General features: G+C 34.4%; 1 protein-coding gene across 10 annotated transcripts in view; it reads right to left on the reverse strand.

Annotated features, from left to right (window-relative positions):
- Positions 1–21493, reverse strand: part of LOC108359181 (probable phosphorylase b kinase regulatory subunit alpha) — a 26989-nt gene extending 5496 nt beyond the window's left edge. For 2 of the 10 annotated variants that reach the window (XM_017610911.1, XM_017610908.1), the window contains exons 1-10: positions 21345–21439; positions 20540–21255; positions 19990–20480; positions 19745–19921; positions 19365–19688; positions 16686–16833; positions 11073–11402; positions 10042–10284; positions 9595–9762; positions 8820–8849 (exon numbers count right to left, since the gene is read on the reverse strand). In XM_017610911.1, the coding sequence (XP_017466400.1) occupies positions 8820–8849; positions 9595–9762; positions 10042–10284; positions 11073–11402; positions 16686–16833; positions 19365–19688; positions 19745–19921; positions 19990–20480; positions 20540–21116 (2488 nt within the window). In that variant the 5' untranslated portion in view covers positions 21117–21255; positions 21345–21439. Of the gene's footprint in view, positions 1–8819; positions 8850–9594; positions 9763–10041; positions 10285–11072; positions 11403–16685; positions 16834–19043; positions 19189–19364; positions 19689–19744; positions 19922–19989; positions 20481–20539; positions 21273–21340 lie in introns of those variants that run through there. The other 8 variants (XM_017610913.1, XM_017610909.1, XM_017610916.1 and 5 more) reach the window with 8 other exon arrangements.
- Positions 21494–21991: the final 498 nt, after the last annotated feature.

The following is a 21991-nucleotide window of genomic DNA, read 5'->3' on the forward strand; positions in this document are numbered from 1 at the left end:
TCAGTAAATTCCGCGAAGCCTTTCCAATCAGCTTTAGAAAAGTTGATATAGGTCCGGTGTTCCGCGGAAGCAAAGTCGGTTGGTTTATCGATCGAGATGACTATGGGCAGATGGTCTGATGCCAAAGTCAGCATAGGTCGCCATGATATGCTGTTTATCAGACCAGCGCTGACTATGGTGATGTCTGGCGAGCTGCAGCAGCTGCCCATAATCCTGGCGGGTGCGTCGTCGTTCATTGTGCAGAATGTCGAATCGTCTATCTGCTCAGCCAAGTCAGGTCAAAGATCGTGGAGCGCATTAAAGTCACCTACTACCATACGGTTTTCACCTCTGAGGAGCGCACCTATGTCAGGGTGATATCCTGCCGGGCAGCAGGTGACAGGGGGTATATAAACGTTAAATATTTCGAGATCAACATCGATTGACCGGATAGCAATACACTGACATTCTAGGGTGGTATTCCTGCGGTCGATGTCTGCTTCGATGAGACGATATTGCACGGTGTGGTGCGTGATGAACGCTAGGCCACCACCATTATCTCGCTCGCGATCTCGACGGTGCACGTTGTACCCGGCATAATGCAACAGTGTTGAATTGCTGTGCAACTTCGTCTCTTGGACCGCAGCTATCAATATACCATGCCTTCCCATGAAGACGGTTATCTCCTCGATCTTGCTCTGAAGCCCGTTACAGTTAAATTGAAGGAACTTCATGTGGTTCGGGAGACGTGTGGTGATGCGGGGTGTGAGAGATGTGTGTGGCCGTGACGCCATTGGCTGTGTGGCTGCTGAGGTGGTTGCCGCCCTGTGTTGGTGGTGGGTGGCGTCGCAGTTGAGATCTGCGACCGAGCAGCGCAACACGGGCCCTCGAAGTTCCTCGTCCAATCTCGCGTGGTGCGCAGACCTGAGCATGCTCTAATGTGGCACCAGCCAAGGCAGGTGTTGCACTTGACTGATGTCATACCGTGCAGATTGTAGGAGGAACCAGGAGATGTTGGCGGCAGCGTGTGGGTAGTGGTGCGGTTGTGTGTGTTCTCTGGTCTGTCGTGGTTGTGATATAGTCTATTGTGTTGTTATGTTGTTGTGCTGTGGTGATTGTGTGGGGCTGCTCAGGTGGACTGGGGTTAGCCGTGGAGGCTGCTCTGTTTAGGCAGCAGGGGGCCACATACGACGTGATCCACTGCCGATGTGTCCGTAATCCTGAGCAGACTCTAAGGTGACTCCACCCCTCGCAGGCATTACACTTGACTGAGGTGGAGTTGTCGTGTAGTCGTCTCTGGCATACACAGCAGGTGTAGGTTTCTGGCCCTGGCTAGCCCTGAGCAGAAGAATACGTAGCGAATGTAGCCCTATGGACGAACAGATCGCCGATACAACAGCCCTTGGTCGGGTAAAACCCGAGTCATTCCGGTACGTAGAACCGGCTGTCGTGGGACATCGTCGCACTTGCTGTGAATCCTAAACGACATATAGCTGACAATGACACTGGTGACAATGTCGTGCAGGTGTACTCCTATCAAATACCTATATATAACAGACAATGTCTTGCAGCGGTCACTTATAAAAAGTCCATTGCAAGATACTGTCGCTTGAATGTCATCAATGATCACTGCATGAAAAGTCATGTAGATGACATCAACGACGAAATTACCATTTATATGAAAAAGCCATAAACGACTTCCATGTAAACGTAGCCCAAAGTCATTTAAGACGTAACTTTTCCGTACAAGACACTTAAGTGGCTAATGCATGACATTCGCTACGGGGTATTTCTGTAATACAATAACACTATACGGCAAAATCAACTTTTTTGTGGGTTTTGGACCAAACTACATAATTTTTTAAATCGATGCAAATTTCGAATACATATTAAAATATTAAGAAAAATAGTTAATATTTTGAATTTTGGTTTTTTGACTAGTTTCTTAGTGCATCAAAATAAACCTGTAGTTAAGAGACCACGTGGCTTGCGTTTTAAATCAGAGCGCTAGAAAATTTGTAACACAAGCAACGTTGTGTATCAAATTGATACAAACTTCTAGTGGGAAAAGATATGTATGTACATATTTACCCCAGGTTAGAGAACGATTAGAAAACGACTCGAATTCTAATGTTTCTCTAAGATAGAAGATTAGAACACGATTAGAAAACAATGTATATATTTAGCTGACTTTTTTCTGGGTGTAGAAGCCAGCTCTCAAGAAAAACCAGAAATTCAAATAAAAAGCGCTTAAGAAATTTTCTTCTATCAAAATTTGCAGCTCTCAAGGAACGAATGCTCGTATACTTACATATTTTTTTAAGAAAACTTACAGCAATGGCAAACTACAGAAATAATGGAAAATCTTTCTTGTAATTTTGTGAGAGCTGGAAAATAACAGGGCATTTTTGGCAACTGTCTTACAATGCACCACAGTCTTTCGTAAGACAATTGTCAATTCTGGCAACAATCTTGAAAGCTCTTTTCTGTCTTTCGAAGGATAAATTAAAAGATATGCTAACGAGTAGGTATAGAGTTATTTTGTATTTTACAATATGTTTTCTAAAATTAAATAAAAGTTAAATGAAATTAAAAAAATATATATGTATTTATCTTTTTAAAACTATAAAATCTAAAAATTAAATAAAAAAAGTTATTTAAAAATAAAATAAGTTCCTAAAAACAGAATGAAATTAACAAAGTATTTTTCGTGTTAAAGTAATAAAATCCAAAAATTACAGAAATGTAATTTAAATGGGAAAAATTTTTTTTTAAGAAAAATATATAAAATAATTTTCTAAAAATGAAATGAAACCAAGGCAAGGTATCAGCATTAGAGCAAAAACAACGTTTACATGTATGTATTTTTTTTTGTTGCTTATGGTATCGAAAGTGTCAAAAACGGATCTGATTTTTTTCTTGTAAATCGAAGGATGCCATGTGGAATACAAAAAAAAAAAATAATAAATATTAAAAATTAAATTTGGAAAAAATAGAATTGCTGCGACTTTCTTTCTTAGTAAATTTGTTTGCTTCTCGAAGCATTGATCCATCATTTGCAAGCCCAGTAGCACTGGATCACAAATTTTAATTTTGTTTTTGTCCTCCACTATCCAATTTGTGTGTAGAATCGCCCGCTGATTCCGAAAATCAAGTTAATTTTTTTTTTGTATGGATACGTTTTTGAGATATTTGCGATTTACCGTTATTCAGCTTAAAAAAAGAGTGGTTCCAATTAATCAGGTATATCTAACGAACGAATTCGTAATACGAGATACGGGAAATGAAAGCAAATGAAATTCTCCATAAACCGTATGTAGATTACTTTTCGATAGCCCTGATAGTTTCTGAGAAATTAATTAATCAATCCAGATTTTTTGTTTTTTGATGGAAAAATGCAAAAAATTCAAACATTAGCAGGGAAAAAGTCAAAATATAATAGTTTGTGTGTAAATAATTTCTAATTGTGTTAAAGCCTGTTCCTTTAGAAAAAAAAATAAGCTACCAATGAGGAAAATCTATATATCAAAAACTAAATAATGATTGGTCAAATGAAAATGTGCAAGGATTTTTTGTATGAAATATCAGCGGAAAAGAGTGTTACGCATACGCCACGTACACCTGAGTTGGTAGAGTGTTTGCATCGAAAACAAGAGGTGTCAGAAATGATTAATTAATTTCTCATAAACTATCGGGGCTATCGAAAAGTGATATATATACAGTTTATGGAGAATTTCATTTGCTTTCATTTCCCGTATTACGATTATTCAATTGGTTCGTAAGATATACGTGATTAAGTGAAACCACTATTTTTAAAAGCTGAAAAGGTATCCATAAAAAAAAAATTATCTCGATTTTCGGAATCACCAGGGAATTCTACATGGGAATTGGATAGTGGCATCCATAGAACATTTTTGCTTTTCCATCGCTTCTTGTGTATGGGAAAAGGTTTCACATTCAAAAAGATTTTGAAATTTATAATTTTTGTGAGAAGAAATTAAAAATATTTAACATTTTTGAGACCAAATAATTTAAAAAAATCTAATCAGCTGCGTTACTGGTACTACCTGTTCAATGTGCCTTAAATGAAACTAAAATAAAAAATATGTATACAGTCAATGAAGTTTAGGTACAGCGAATTTTTTACAATACGGCCAACTTTTTTCTAAATATTTTATTTTTCGCTAATTTTCGCTAAATGGTAAGTTCTAGCTACCTCAAAGTTGCACTTTATTATACTAAAATTGAATGGGCTATAAAACTGCATACTAAACTTTTTTGCTAGAGAGCATAAATAAAAAGTACAATATTTGAGTGAAATTTTCCAGAATTTCCTTTAATTTTGCACAAGGTTTGGAACTCTAATTTTTCAGGTTTTTGTTGTAGAATGAACCATATTTTTATAAAAAATTTGCGAAAAATAAAATATTTACAAAATAGTTGCCGGTATTGTAAAAAATTCGCTGTACCTAAACTTTATTGACTGACGGTATACATATCTTTCTTTAAAAAAAAGGCTTTTTTACCGTAAAATTGACAAACGAGCTTTTTTTTTTATAAAAGTATAAACAGAATCCATTCGCTGAGTGAACCAAAGCAACGACGAAGTTCATCTGACGAAGTTCGAAGAGAATAGATTTCTTTTTTTTTAATTTTGCCGTTGCCGCCGGTCCCAAAGTCAGCTTTTAGTGAAGAAATATAATTATTTCAAACTACATATATGTATGTACATATGTATATTCGTGTGTATGTACAAACATATGTAAGATATACTCGTACATATGTATGTACCAGGGTGGTTGCGAATATTCGCATTCGCTTTCGCATTCGCAATAATCAATGCGGAGCTTTTGCGAATGCGAATATTTTGCAAGTGGACCGATAAAACGCATATATGGCAAAAAAAAAAAAATATACATATTGTAGCCAATATTTTTTCCTGTGGTCGTAGGAGTATTTGTGTAACAAAACTGGTCAAATGTTATCAACTTTGATAGAAATATCTTTAAAATATTATTTTTTAAGCTATATCACCAAGCTATCAATGGGCAGCCATAAAAGTTTCCACTTCTACTTGACCTTTGACGTACATACGTCAAAGAGAACATAGTCCTTTTAATAATATTTTTTTTTGTGCTTTAAATACCTGCTTTGGCTTCTTTCTTTATTATGATTTTTTTCGACCAATCTTAAAAAAAACTACTAGACACAAAAGAAGAAAGTGTGCACTGTAAGTCTTAACAAAATTTTCGTGATTTGCTTTTGATGTTATGGGCGGCATACACGGTGCGTCTGACTCGTGAGTCGGTTTGGATGTGTTTGTGAAAATAAATATGTGTTAGTTACACCAACATGACTCCCGGCATGACTCTGAATGATTCAACTGTGTGTAGTCGAACGTGAGTCAACACGTACACAAATGATTCGCGAGTCAGACGCATCGTGTATGCCGCCTATTACATATATTCGTTCGATTAATTTCAAATGGGGCTCTTTGGGGAATTTATTTTTAGCAAAAATTTTAAAAACAGTAGTTTTGTTTACTTGTTGGATAATATTTTTTGCATAGGAATATACATTGGAACCTTGGCTAAAAACTTCTGTGGTAAAACTGTCACTTCTTTGCTATTTAAAGTCAATGAGTAAGCTCCTTCAATAGGGATTTCCAGTAGAAATGATCAACAATTAGCTATAAAGAGAACCAATGCTCAAATAATTAAAAAACTATAGGTCTGACCTTTAATAAAATAAGAATTACGTAACTATCTGTTATTCAATGGCTTATAAAAAACGGGGTGCTTAAAAAAAAAACAATATTCAGATCCTATTCGGCTGGCAGCCACGACTTTGAAAACAGAATTTTGTTCAAAAATAACAATTTATTTTCCATATCCACCTATTTAGCTCGCTATAAGCATACATTTTTCAAAGCAGTCGCAGAAGAAAGTATTAAAAATGAATTACAAAAACTAAAATCGAAAAGTGCTGATAAAGTTACAGGTTCTCCAAATTCTGAAATAACATGACATATGTGACTGGTTTGGCTTGTAAGCGCTGTTTAAACAACGATCTCGCCATTATGCTAGAATCTAATTGTTTTTTTTTTTTTTAAATACTTGACATACGCAATCGCATCCGCATCCGCGGATGTCTAAAATTCCATTTCCGCAACATCGCTAGTATGTACATACACTGGCGATCAAAACCGAATGCATGTTCGACATTTTATTACTTACAGTAACATAACATTTTTAAAAATAAGCGGATTGCTTTGAAATTTTCAGCAATTGGTCCTTATTATCTAAAGAATAAATCCTAGTATACAGCAAAAACTAAACTTAAAAAAGAAACAAGTCTGCTTGAGCAAAATTTTCACGTAAGTGGCCAGCACAAATCCCAGACCTCAACGTCATCGAAAAATTGAGCGCACAACATAGCACAAGCGAGCACCTAGTAACATGGAAGAGCTTTGGAGGCGAGTAAAATTATAATGGGGTAATATTCCATGAGAAATCATAGAAAACTCAGTGGAGGGCATTCCCAGACGTATGAATATCGCTATTAAAAACAAGGGAGTGTCCACAATCCTCTCGATATCAACCTCTTAACATCTGAAAACAGAAAAGTTCAAAACTGAGTGAATAGAGTTGCCTTGCGTAGCGCAGTGCGTAAGCAACTGGCTGAGTCAGTGGGGTCGTCGGTTCGAATCCTGCTGAAAGAAGTCTGATGAGGAAATGTGGTGATTTCCCAAATAGCTATCACTTCTACAATTTTTTCAAATTATTGTCGCTTTTCCACAATAAGTTTTCATTAAAAAACGGCCTCAAGCTCAATAAAAATTAATTTTTAAAAATTTGTAAGTTTAGTTTTTGCTGTATACTAGGATTTATTCCTTAGATATAAAGGACAAATTTCTAAAAATTTCAAAGCAATCCGCTTAGTTTTAAACAAGTTATGTTACTGTAAGTAATAAAAGGTCGTACATGCACTCGGTTTTGATCGCCAGTGTACATATGTATGAAAGCGGAAAATCATCTTTGATTCTTTGAGCTTGTCTATCCCAAATATTAGAAAAGTTATGTTTACATATCGTCCATGATTCAATAACACTCTAAAGACTGGTTTTCACTATGTCATATTTTGACGCCAATATTTGGCGACTTATTTTGACACAACTTTATCTCTTTATCCATACCTTTACCGATGATATTATGGGCCAAAAACAGACAGATAGCCGATTTAGCAGCGCATGTACAGGAATAAAGACCTATCCTGATCAAAACCAATCGATAAACTGCTTTTTAATCCAATTTGACAATGTGTTTTCACTTATTTGACGACAAATGCCACTGAATTTGACATAGTGAAAATCAGCCTTAAGGAAAATTTCAAGTTTTGACATTACACAAAAAAAGGCCGAAACACGTGAACTTAATTTTGGGTCGTAGATTACGGAACTGTATATCGTTTTGCTAGATCTGCTCATTTTCGTAAAATATGTTCGTTTTAAGTTTGCATTGTGAATGAAAAAATGCATACTCCATAGGGAAAAAATTTAAAAAAAAAATATTATTTCTTTTTTATGAAATATGACTATGTAGTAGTGTCCGACCGAAGGTTCGGCCTGGCTTCGGTATTCGGCTTATTCGGCTGATTTTTAGATTTTCCTCTTAGAGTTGCATGCAATAATGCTTGCTAATGACCTGCAGCCATCATCATACCTATTATTTATTTTTGAAACTTAATTTTAATATTCGGCTTCGGCCAAAATTCCAACTTCGGTCGGAGACTACTATGTAGGAAAGAATGTTACTCATACGCCAAGTACTACATGTAATCTAATAATGAAATCATAAATTTTCTTCGTTGATAGCTTGATGTTTTTGCCAAAGAACAGGCTTTAATCAAAAAAATTTGCAACAAAATTTTTATTTTTAGATTTTTCCCTGTTAAAGTTTGCATTTTTTTTTTATTCTCAACGCAAATTTAAAATGAAAATATTTTGCGAAAATGACCTGATCTATAAAACCATATACAGGGCCGTAATCTACGACCCAAAATTAAGTTTACGTGTTTCTGCGTTTTCTTGTGTCATTTTAGCATCCCTTCAGTGTTATTAAAGGTTTGCTCACTACTGACATTCGAGTTTTGACACTTCCTTACAAAAGGTTGCACACACACACACACCCACATGTAGTGCCTTGCTAAGGGAGCCGATTTTATCAAGAGGCAGCGAGAAAGCTGTTTTCTGAGCAAACCTTTTATTATTGAATCACAAACATACATATCGTCCGCCTTATGCCAGAAGCACGAATGTGCAAATTTACCAATTTCGAGTTATTGGGTTGTCTTGATTATCCTTTGGATGTTCTATGTTATAGCAAAACTCAGAATACCATGTATATATCGAGCCCTAACCGCCAAAATAACGTAAGCGCCATTTTTTTCAAAATCTTCTTTTTGATGCAGAAATATTCCTAGAGAATCTAGATGCATTTCTGCATCAAAAAGAAAATTTTGATAATAATGTCGCCTACGTTAATTTGGCGGTTAGGGCTCGACAGCTTGATTTCCCAAAATTTTAATTTTTACACTTTCATGTTTCAGACATGAGGCGAACGATATATTATAATTAGTTAAGCCATTTTATAAGAGAAGGAAAAATAATGTCTGTATGGATATTTAATTTGGAAATTGAATATTAATACATAAATACATACATACGTATGTATATGTATATACGAGTATCTAATTTACAATGTGCTTTTGGGAAGGTGCCGGAATAAGGAATGGCTGTGTTCTAGTATTATTTATTATAAAAAAGTTTAGTTATGACTTACCGGAATCCTTATTCTTCAAACCTAAGCCAGCTATTTATTAAAAAGTATTTTGAAAAAAAAATAAAAAAATGGAAGAAGCTCGAATTAATACATATTGTATAAATAAATTTACAAGCACAGATTTACAGTGAGTGAGATGTGTATGTTAAAACTAAGCAATTACCGAATTAAAAAATTGAAGTGGAAAAGACTGTAAGACAGTTCTGTGATAACGATGAATGAAATTATTTACATGGTACATAAGAATATTTAAAGTGTATTTAGTGTGTTCTTTTAGTTATTCCAATTTCAACTTTATGTCTTTTCGCGTAAAATTTTTTGCCATCACCCATATTTTATGTGTATGTATTTACAAATACTGTGCATATGTATGTATGTATGTATATCAACTTACATATGTATATGCATATCGCACACTAAATTCAAAAGTCACAACTCTAAAATCATACGAGTTTCAGGAGATCCAAAAAACACTGCTTGGACAGAAAAGATTATGATAGTAGTATTACATGAAACTTAAGTTTTACTTCGAAGAATAGCCATTTAGGTCATACATATATACATACGTAGCTTAAATGTATGTACATATATATTGAAAAATTTTGAGTTGTGATCCTTTTGTATTTAGTTTGCAAAGATATATAATATGTATATGTATGTATGTATTCATCTGTATGTGTGTGTATGTATGCTGTGCACGTGGACGAGAACAATTTCCATAGTTTGCAATTAGTGCCTTTTTTACAATTCAATAGTAGTAGTATCTCCAACTTACCCGTATTGAAGTCCAAACCTTGGGTGTCGACCAAGTATTGCAAAATGTCGCCTTGTTCTTCGAGATTTTCCGTCTCACGCAGCATTGCAATCAGTTCCTCCACTTCTGTATCAGCGAAATTTGTATCCGTGCGATGGCGTTGAACGAGAATTTTCGGTATAGCTTGTACTGATGAATGTACCAGGATTAAAACGGCAAATCATAACGCAAAAGCGCAATAATAAATCAATAGTAAACAAAAAAAAAAAATTAAAAATCAAATCGAAAATTTATATAAAATTATTACACATTTGACTAAATATCTATCAACTCCGAAGAAGCAATAACTTTTTATTAAACCTCCAATACTCCAGTCTCATTTTCCATTTCGATTACAATTGGACTAATTTACAGTTATTGCTTTCTTCACAGTTTTCTACAACTAATTGAACTAAACACACTACTAACTTTCTTGCTGTCTTGTAAACTCACTGCGACGTTCAATAGCCGAGCGATTATGATGTGGATCAATGGGGTAGATATTTTCGCGAATCAGCGGATCTATTACCAAATTAGGAGGCCCTTCCTCCGGTGTTGTGTCAAATACACTGATATTGTTTGCTTTATTTGATTGCAGCCATGGCGGTGGCACCACCGAAGAAAGTCGCCTTTCTATTAATGGTGTTGGCCCTTCCATACCCAGGTTGTCAGCTATTAAAATATACATACATACGCACATGCATACACGTATCAAATGATAGTTATTAAGTGTGTGGGGGTTAGCTATACATAACGTTATCTTAATATAGAAAGGCCCTAATTAACGTTTTCTTTTTTTACAGAGCGAATAAAAAACTAAGGCAAAACTTAAGTTCTTTAGTTGTGAATGTCTTTAAAACGCAGTTTTTTAGAGCATAGATTGCTAATTTAATGTTGGTGTAATTATCTTCAAATTATATATAAAGTTTCAAGCAGGGATGGAAAATAATCATAATATCTTAAATTTTAACCAAAAAAAAATCAACAATTTGTAATCGTTGTAAAACATTTTTAACTGTACTCACGTAGTTGTGTCCGTACGTCCTACTGCCAATTTTCTATGATTTTTATTTTTTCGAGTTTAACAAATAAACATTAACAAGCAATTTTTAAGCAAAAAACAAAACCGACTTCAATTCTCATACAAAAATTTTAGATTACCGTTAATTTCTTCATGATCCAATTATTAGATCTCAAATCCAAATTAGTAGATAAGGGGCCACCATACATAAAGGAAAAAAAAATATTCTGACAAATTGATAACGGTCTCCGTTTTTGCAGTCGGTTAAAAATAATAATTAATGTTTGAGTTATATTTTTTCGCTCAAAGGAAATTAACCGCCCCAGGTTTTAAGTGATTCATTTATAGTCTTTTGTACAAAGCTGAGTTCGAAAACGAAAATGAGTTAGGGCCTTAAGGTAACGATATGTATTTGCAAATCTAGTCACTTAATACTTACAATCGACATTTATCGAACGCGTCTTTTTAATGGCACCCTTGCAAGACATGCGCCTACGTAACTGGCGCGGTCGTAGGTGGCCACCGTGTAGCTTCATCATACCGCGATGACTGAATGAGCGCAACAAATGTTCGTCCAAATAGGCCTGGACATCGGGATGTAGGCGATCGGGGTAGCCATCTTCGGTGCTGCCCAAAAAACTCAGGTCTGTGATAGCTGACGTATTCAGGAAATCTTTGAGATTACTCAACATTACACGCGTGCCGTTAATATAGCCGGACTTGAGCTTACGCATTGTCTGAATCATGGCCAGAGGTATTTTATCTTGGTCTACATATGTATGTGAAACATTGCAATCATATTAGAATTTTCAAGTTAATTACATATGTATCAACATCAAAGCGTTGGACAATGAAACAAAATTAGACAAATGTTAAATCAAAGTTGTTTCCTTTATAATACAATATTAGTATTTATTAGACAAGCATCTACATATATAATTATGTATGTGTTTGTGTATGATATCTATGTACGTACATGTGAAACAAATTTGCAAATAATATCGAATAGTGCGAAGTTTAAGATTTTCGTTGAATTTAATTTTTGTTTGAATTGTCTACGTTAAGTTCTTTCTTAAGACTTTCGATCTCACTAGCTTGGTATTAGGGTGTTCGAAAATTCGAGTTCACCTACACACATAATATTTTATTCATAGATATCTAGTTACGTAGTTCTATTATTTACATATGTACACATTATTGATACACCGATTTAGTAACAAAAGGGAAGTTATAATTGGAGCGGATACGCAAAACAAGGGGTATGCTTTGTAATAATAATATAAGCAATTTTGTTAAAAATCTTGCACCAAATTTCAACTTCATTTAAGAGTCAAATTACATAAGAAAACAGGTAAAGGCTCAGTTAGTCTAGACTTAATCTACGTAACGCAACCTAATATATTGGCCAACGCGATATATTTTTGCGCTCAGGTTTATTTATAGACGGTAAAGTGAAACTCAGCTGAAAAGGAAAATACAAAAATAAAAAATATTTTCGCTTCTGGCTAAGTTGACGTTGAGTTATCATTGACGAATTCTTACGTAAATTAAGTCTAGACTAACTGAACCTTAAGTGCTGCCTTTGGCTATGTGATACGTTTCATAAATTGTAACTTTAATCGAATACTTATTACATTTTTTGCTTAAAAATATTAAATTTTAAAGTATTCAATCAGTGATAAAGCGATACATTTTATGGAGCCCCGCACTTGATGATTTTGTCAGTAGACCTTGTATGGCTGATAAGTAAATATGTAGCTCACACAATTTCACGGTTTAAATGTCTAAATAAAGGATTTTCAAAGCAAAACATCATATCTGAACAATCAGTTATAAGTTATAGTAACACGATCTTAACTATTTTAAGTGTACGCTTTCTATTCATAAATGTGAAAATAAATCAACATTTCATCTTCTTAGCAGCCTCATGGTGGGAGTTTATGACATCATTACTGAAATATCAGCGGGATGCCCCTAAATCGACTCAGCTCCTCCTTCTGAGCCAATTGGAATATCTTTTTATGGGTCTATCTCTTCTTCTTCCTTGAGTTTTGACAATTTCTTCGTTGAAAGCATTGCTCATTTTCTTCCATACATATAAAATAGGCTCGAATTTGTTTTTACAAAATTGTCAACATCTTAGTCTTAGCTACTTCAAAAAATAAATTTTTCTTGTGCGTTATATGGAAGAAAAAGTGCGACACAGTTGCAGAAAAAAATTATCAAAAATTAACGGAAAATTTTAGCCACTTGCAAATGGATGGGCTATAAAACTGCATACCCGAAAAGTTTCTAAACATTCTTATTAAAAAGTTTGAAAATTTAATGGCAAATTTATTGAATTTTCGTGAATTTTATATAAAGTGTGAAAATTTGATTTATCTGGTTTATGCAGATTCATGTTAAAAATGAACTATGTAAGTAATTTTTAAGCAAAAAACAAAACCGACTTCAATTCTCATATACAAATTTAGGATTACGGTTAATTTCTTCATGATCCAATGATCAGATCTAAAGCTAAAATTTATTATTAGCATTAGTAGAATTATCGAAATCGGTTAACGTGGTCCAAAGATATGCGGTAAAATACAAAAAAAAAATAAATTCCACGAACTGATAACCTGTAAATGGAAACAATATGGAAATTCATCTAACAGACCTATTCTGCTTGTAATCGACAATTTTGTAGCAAGCTAATTTTGTTACCAACAATCACCACTTGCAACCGTAATTCTATTTACCTTGGTAACGTTTTAATTTATTCTGCAATTCAGCTATGAAGTTTTGCAAAAATTCTGGTGTTGCATATTTCATGGGGCAATATTTTGTTACCTGCTCATGAGATGGTAACAAAATTTGCCGGTTACAAGAGTGTGGAGAATGCGAAAAGGGTTTAAAAATTGACAGTAACTTTATTTACCGGTAAAAAAATTTTTGTTACCAAAGCAGAATAGGCCTGTAAATGTGTAAATGCCTCGTAACCACGTAAACTGCCTAAATTTGCTTAATTTTGTATGGAAACCCGGTTTATTTACAAGGTATGCACAGTTACGTGACATTTACGCTTTTAGATAAATACTCTGGATATTTTATAAAAAAATATTCTAATATTATATTATAGTAAAGTGTAACTTTTGACTGTACATACAACAAGAATAATTGAAGTATTTACGTTAGTGAGGTCAAGATCTTGGAAAATAAATTTGTACATGCCTTTACATGTTGATTATTTGACAAGTCGATTTTTTCATACGCAAAATGTTTGCTTGCACCATTACACACTGGTCTGCGGGTTAGGTCCAAAAAGAAAAAATATTAACAACACTGTAGGGAAAATCTCAAGTTTTTAAAATGACACAAAAACGCCGAAACACGTAAACTTAATTGGGTCGTAGACTGTGGATCTGCATCCATATTAGGTAATTTCCCCAAGATATTTTAATTTTTGTAAAAACATTCAAACCTTAACAAGGAAAAATTTAAAAAGATAACAAATCTATTGTAATTTAATTTTTTCATTTATATTAAAGTGTGTTCTTTCGCCAAAAAGTTAAGCCATTGACGATGAAAACCAATGGATAAATAAACAAATTGTGAATGGTCAAATGCGCAAATAATTTTTTGTATGAAATACATATATGTAAGCAAGAAAGAATGTTACTCATACGCCATGTACACGGTCATACTCGATCTTGGCGTATGAGTGATGTGACCAACTATTTCATAGCTCAAAGAAGTACAGCTTAGGTTAGGTAAATTCTCTAATCGAATTTTAATGTTGATCTCTAATGGGACTCGAATTTGAATTTCAAACTGCTATTTGCTTTATTAAATAAAATTTTTATTAAATGTATTTGCAATATAATAATAATGAATTATTTGAACTTAAAAAAATTATGATTCATTCATTTGGAATATTGCTTATTTACACTTATTTGAATTTGCGTTGTTTCTCTAATCGTTCTCGAATCGAATTCTAATGTAGTTCTCTAACTTCGTCATCGACTCGAGGACGATTAGAGAAATACCATAGTTATCTAATGTAGAAATCCAAATTTCTCTAACGTTAAAGACTGTGTTTGCTGGGAAGCATATATAAAGCCCTTGACTGACAGTCACGAGGAATCGCGTTTCTTATGTACAGGTAAAGGTCTCTCTAGCGTTTTTATCAAACCCGAAGAGACTGATAGGCCTAAAATCCCTAGGCTAAACATGAGAGCCTTTTCCGGCCTTCGGGATGAACGCAACACTGACTACCCCTCAAGCCATGGGGATGTACCCGGTCCTCACGCTGTTCGCATAAATAGGATCCAACCAATTGCACGTCACCTTCAGAGCCCTTTGCAGCTGCGCAGGTATGATGCCATTGGTCCCCGACGACTTTAATGGTTTAAACAGGACATGGGGGAAGTTCTGTAATCAGTTAGCGACAATTTTCGAATCCCTATCGCACTCTTTGACGCAAAAGCATATATATGATGCGTAAAAAAGTGCGATAGCGATCCGAAAGTTGTCGCTAACTGGTTATAGAATTTCCCACCAGAAGTACAAAATATCGAAAAGAAGTACATTCGAAGTACGAAGTACAAGAGCGAAAAAAGAAGTACTGTACTTCCGAAAGAAGTACGGTTGGTCACATTACTCATGTATGTATATGCATTTTTATAACGGGTCTCCTCGAACAATTCACTGTAAGCTTATATCGTTTTATATCAACGACTGATAAATGCATACTACTTCTGTGCATTAAAAAATGTATGTAGCAAAAAAAGTATTTTTACGGCCATATTTTAATTATCTAACCTCTGCAAGGCTATTCTTTGTCAATGCTATTCGTATCTGGAATTCTATCCCTACCTCTATTCGAAGTGGGTCAAATAAAAGAACGCCATTTATCTGTACTTTCTCAGAACTAAATATTTACATATGTATATTTTACTTTTTTAATTTTTGAATCTGGGTTTTGCTTTCATTTAGTCATCTGTGGTGATCTCTGCTACATATATGTGATATACATTTTATTTTTAGTTGTTTTGTACTAGAAAATATCTATGATCTTATTGTACTAGTGTCTTTCTCTTAATAAATGAAATGAAATGCTATACAGTATTTTAGAAAAACCGCGGTCTTATTTTTTTTTATCCAAAATTAGTATAGATACGAACGTTATTCATAAACTGTATACAGATCCGTAATCTACGACCCAAAAATAAGTTTAAGTGTCTCGAAGTTTTTTTGTGTCATTTTAGCGTCCCTCCAGCTAGCTTGAGTTAAGAGCGAATTTCACCTAATTTCTCAATTAATTGAAAACAATTTTTTACCACTGCGATATATAAGTTAAAAAAAAAATTATTTACTTTTAATATGCCCACGTGTAAATAGTTTCTGAAAGAATGCATGAATAAGTTATTATTTATAAGCTATTTACAAATCGCCATCATCAAAGCAAAGGGTCCTAAATGAATAAATTCTCATTTTACAGCGAAATATTTCAAAAGGCATTTCCTAAAAAAAAAAAGAAAAAATATCAATTCAAAGGTGACACAACTCAAAATTACACGTTTGTCAGAAAATGCGAAAAACTATTTTTTAACACATGCTAATCATATCCTTGCAAATATGACTTTACCTAAGATTTTTACAACAAATTGCAATAAAAATTTGCTCCAGCTTTTACTAAAAGGTAAATAAAAGCTCAGTTTACATTTTTAGCGCATAATTTCGGAAATGACAAATTTTGAGCTGTGTCACTTTTGAAGAAAGCATGCATGGGTGAATAGTTTTCGCAAGCAAGAGTTAAAAAAAAAATATTAGAAAAATACATTTGCTACTGGGTAAAAATGGTCGGATTATCAATTTTCTAAAACACATTCGAAAAAATCATTTTTTTTTTTTTAATAAATTTAGCCTTCGTAAGCTCCAAAGCTGATATATACATATATGGGTTTACGTGCAGCAATATATACGCAAATTGACTATTGAAAAGTGCATACATAAATATTTATAAGATGATTGCCTATATGTTTGTACCAAAAAGAGATTATGTAGTTACCTAGCATGTAATGTGTGGCCATTAGAGTTATGGTCGGTCTTCCTAACATGTGCCGCCAATTGTTTGTTAAAAAAGCTAAATTTGTTGTGAAATTGCTAGCAAGCAAGTCGGGATCACGAGTGGTGTAGTATTCTTCATAGTCGATATTCTGCGACCAAGTTCATTCCAAATTTGATTTCATAACATTAGTTGATGAGAGATGGAGCATATTAATTTTAAATGTACATACAAATGAATGCATTGTGAAAAGGTTTTTTCTTTGGAAAATCATAAAGCTAGAGCGGCTAAAATGCTACTATTTAACAGATTTTCTCCCATATGGTGGGAATCAAAATCTTGGGAATACATATTCCTGAACAGATTTACATTAGATATTTACAATAATAAGATTTCGAAACATATGTACATACATATATGTGCCTGTAGATATACAATGTACTTCTATATTGCTAGTAGAATATGATCACAATCCCTATAGCTAGCGTCGTAAAATATGCAAGAGTTTTCTTAAAGCTAATATTTTCAGAATGGGTTGCATTTCAAAATAATACGTTCGTCAGAAAATGCAAAAAACTATTTCGTAGCACATGCTAATCATATGCGCAAAGGCGACTTTACCTTAGGTTTTTTTTTTAGCAAATTATAACAAAAATTTGCTCCAGCTTTTGCTGAAAGGTCAATAAAAGCTCTGTGTACATTTTTAGCGTATAATTTCAAAAATGCCAAATTTTGAGTTGTGACTCTTTTGAAGACGGTGTGCGATATGTTACAATTTTTTGATTCGGGTCACGCGTTTGGACACGATAACCCAAAATCATTTCACAAATAACCGAACCGTCCTCGAATTGTCTTTTACTAGGCATTTTTCTATAAATAAAAATTTTAGAAAACGAAACTGCAGTACTTTTCATCTTATGTGCATGCATATATATATATTTTTTAGCAGCGCCACATCTTTATCAAAAAATTCCGCGAATCCAAAAAGTTACAAGTTGCAGGGCAACATTATAACTCAACTTCCTCTCTCTTCCACGGAGATAACGGTACCTCGTTTAGAGGTTTAAAAAGATTTTGCGTTAGAAATTTGTCATCAAACTGTATTAGCAAAAAACTTTATTTTCGAACCTGCATCAAAAAGAAAATTTTGAAAAAAAATGTCGCTTACGTTATTTTGGCGGTTAGGGCTCGATATGATATCGAACGTCATTTTGAAACGGTGGCCATGCTTATTGAGAAATTACATCGATAATTTTGAAAAACCCTAAAAACTAAGTTCACCAAATCTTTAAGACTTGTAAAAAAGTAGTGTTCCAAATTATGTGTATAACACTGAATGGAACATGCGTGTACTAACAATATAGAAGTACTACATATGTAAATGTTTCCAATTTAGCACCACTAATTAAACTTCAACTTTGAAAAAAAAATAAAGAGAGAAATGCTTGATATCGTTGTTTAAAGTACAAAACCGCGTATCGTCATTCTGCAAAACCGCGTAACTGACATTTACTGCCAAAAACTGGATTTGTTTACACAAGCTCTTGGCTCAATCCTTATACATTCGTTCTGAAATATACTAGCCAGAAATGCGATTGCTTTATAAAAAAGACAACCATTTTGAAAAGTGGGTGTTTTTACTCTCTAGAAAGTAATTTATGCAACCTCACATACGTTTACAAAGGCACACTCTTTTACTCGTATCCTTGTTATGGCATATTTAAGCATAAATTATGCCTTTTGGTGTAATATGGAAATAAGCGCATTAGCTGTGTTTTCTTGGGCAATGATCGGGATCCGGGTACAAATTGTGTCAACCCTAATAAGATAGATACAGATCGTTTTTGTGAGAAATGATCGCGACATTGAGCTGGATGAGCCAAGAAAACGTGACTATTAAATTCATATGTATGTTATTATATGCTATATTAAAACTGAATAAATTCTACTGTTTCAAAACGTATGAAGAAAACTATGTATAATTGTTTATGTAAAAGCAAGACTGTTAAAACTGGTGCTTAGTATAGTCGTTTTGTTTATAGTTTATAGTATAGCATTAACACAATAATGATTTGAAAATGTCAAAACCCAAGTCCAAATTTTTAAATGTCATTTACAAAATTTTTTTTAGATGTATCTTGCTTTTACGTGTATGTATTTAAAAAATCTACGCGAGTGTGTTCTAGCAAAACTTAAAGATGTTAATGCATCCCTACTCATGGTGACAATAGTGTGGCAATTCAGTATAAGTACAGATGTAAGTTCAGAAAAGTAGAGTATAAACAAATATGTAAGTGATACATAAAAGAACAACTGTATAAAACGTTTCAAAGAAAATAATCAAATAAGTATTTAACCGACCTAAGTGAATTTTTCTCAAAACTAGAGTCACTAACGGACGACCCAGCAGATCCCAAGCTGACTTTAGGAAATTTATCTCTCCTTTCAGGATGTCAATCATTAATTCATTATCAGATGCGATATAAAAACGACTCAAGTCAACAAACTAACGTAAATAATAACGTACATAATGTTAATATACAGTACTTTTTTTTATATAGAAAGAATCGTCATTTTCATTCATTTTGGAACAGCGAGTAAATGGCCAAGTTTAATCAAATGACGATTCATATTTAAAATTTTGTATGGATGCATAAAACAAAGCAAGAACATTCGACTTACTTGTGGTGTAAACGCAAATATACGGTCCTTTAGAGAGTATAATTTACTTGTGCTCAATATACCGACATCTCGAGACTTACGCCCAGTTAACCCTAATTTGCGATTACGACCTAAATACGTGTATAAGTGGCTGAGTACTCGCGCCGGTTGTACTTCGATTGGCGCTACCTCTGCTATTGTTTGTACATGTAAATCATGTTCCGTCAATTTGTCACGTATTTCGTTATCCTCAGCTATGATTACCACTTGAACAACTACGTCAGGTTTTTTCTGAGCACCCAAACGTCGATTGAGAGGGTCTAGCTCACCAACTGCCAAAAAGCCCTGTGAAAAGAGATATACACTCGAGATTGCACACGCATGTTAAATTTGTGAAATACCTCCTGCAAAAGGCGGCCTAATATAAATAAAGATTGACCCCAAAGAAATGGACATCTGCCCACAACTTCACGTGGTTGAGAACCGGGATGTTGATACTCATTCGGTACTAAGTCAATTGGGACTGCGTAACTTTCTGGTATAAGCAAAGTTCCATCTTCTGATCGGACCATAATTTTCTAAATACATATACATTTACATATATTTTATAAATCTTAGAATTGTTAAATAAATTCGAAATTTTTACCTCAAGGCGATCAGCGTACTCTTTAACGGACAATTTGTCATTTTGAAAAGAATGGAATAGTATTAGATAACAAAAAAACAACGGCCACTCGCATTCAATGTTTTCAAACATGCGCAACTCCCACCGTTCGTAGTACAATCGGGTTGGGTCCTCTTTGGGCGTACGATAACCGTCCCGTAGGAAGCGTTTGCAGCCATACTTTCCTTGAAGTCGAGACAAAATTGCATCTTTTGTGTTACGGATCAGTTGGGGGTCATCAGCGGCAAAAGCCGGAAAACCTATTACGCATAGTAATCCTGAATCCAGTTCTTTGCTATTTGACTCGCGTGGCAGCATGGATTGCAAAACAGCTTGACATTTGTGCGCTTCATCTGCTAAAACATGTATAACACTTGCTGGGCCACCTCGAGCCCCAAATAAATCCAATTCGTTCATAGCTTCTAAAGCTGCTTTAGCCATGCCGATAGAACTTGCATTTAGTTCAGGTTCGCCTGAAGAGAGATATTCAATGACAAAAGTGTATATTTATGCTTAAGTTTATTTTTTTTACCGTGATTTGTTTTGTCGCCTCGCTCCCATATACCATAATCGGGAATGCAGTATGCAGACTCGATGTAAAATACCAAGTTTTGTATAAAAGATACTTCGTCCAGAGAAAATACAATTTGCAATCCAGATGCTGTCATTTGCGCCAAAATCAAAAGATACAGCGAAACTGCATCAATTTGTAAATGACCCCATTCGCCGTCTCCGACCACAGGCTGACCGTTTTTACTCGAGTATTTTGCGTGCAATGAGTCTAATGGATTTTGTGTCATCTTAAAGCGTTCCACCTTATCCTTTTGGTTCATCATTGCCATAAGCAAGCCTCGCATTAATTTTACACAACTTTGCTCTAGTTCGTAGCATTTGGCACGATCCTCGTCTTGATCAGCAATCTTCTTATAAGCCATTGACAGACCCCATACAGCCAGAATACAATAGACATTGTCACGAATCCAAGCATGGCTGTTATTTTTGGAAGCTGGGAATAATCCAGTTACAGGTTCCTGGTGTGCCATGATCAGACGGTGAACAATACGCTGATAATAATCCAGGCGGACGCCTGAATTGCTTCGGGATCGCATTTTTCAAAATATCAATTCTTTTATAAGTGCAAGTGAGATCAAACTATTTGAAGAGCAATATCTAGGGGTGCTTCGGATACTCTTGCAGCCCTCACTGCGATATCCTTATATAAGATTTGTTTTTCTGCGTGGTTTTTATCTTAAAAGAAGTTTGCACTTGTTTATTTTCTAATATGCAGACTATAAAAGTATTTTCACATTGGTTAAATTAAGAAAATTAATACTTACTTTTTTAACTAAACCAATAAAAATATTGCCAGATGATTGCTGCAGCGTTTTCGCTATGCCCAAAATGTCACTCCAATGTCAAAGTAATCACTAATCAGCTGATTGGTAAATGCACCCTTGGTGTGAGAGATTTGTGATGGTTTGTGAAAGCCAATGCCGAGAAATCGCTAGTATTTATAATGTACTTTAAATATTTAAAGTTTTCAAGAAACAACAACAATAATAATAAACTTTGTCTGGCAAATCATTCCTTCCTTTGATATTTATTGAAAAAATTGTGCGCCCTTTCACGCCCAATTAAGCAGGCTATACTGTACTTATGTTCCAAAGTGGATTCTGAGTGTTCATTCCAAGGCGAATTTATGCAAGGTGTTGATGGCGAATTTAGATTTTCGTCTCGGTACTTATGAATGTCAAAATGATGTGTTTGTTGTAAACAAGGCGAATTCATATTACAACAAACACATCATTTTGACATTAAAAAGTACCGTGGCAAAAATCTAAATTCGCCATCAACACCACTTTGTATAAATTCGCCCTGGTTAATTCAATCCAGAGAACAAGACGAATTTATACAAGGTGGCAAGGCGAATTTATACAAGGTGGTGTTAATGGCGAATTTAGATTTTCGCCGCGGTACTTCGTAA

The sequence above is a fragment of the Rhagoletis zephyria genome, unplaced genomic scaffold (assembly GCF_001687245.7).
Source record: "Rhagoletis zephyria isolate East Lansing unplaced genomic scaffold, Rhagoletis_zephyria_1.1 Rzeph_scaffold_00353, whole genome shotgun sequence".
Classification (NCBI taxonomy): Eukaryota; Metazoa; Arthropoda; class Insecta; order Diptera; family Tephritidae; genus Rhagoletis; species Rhagoletis zephyria.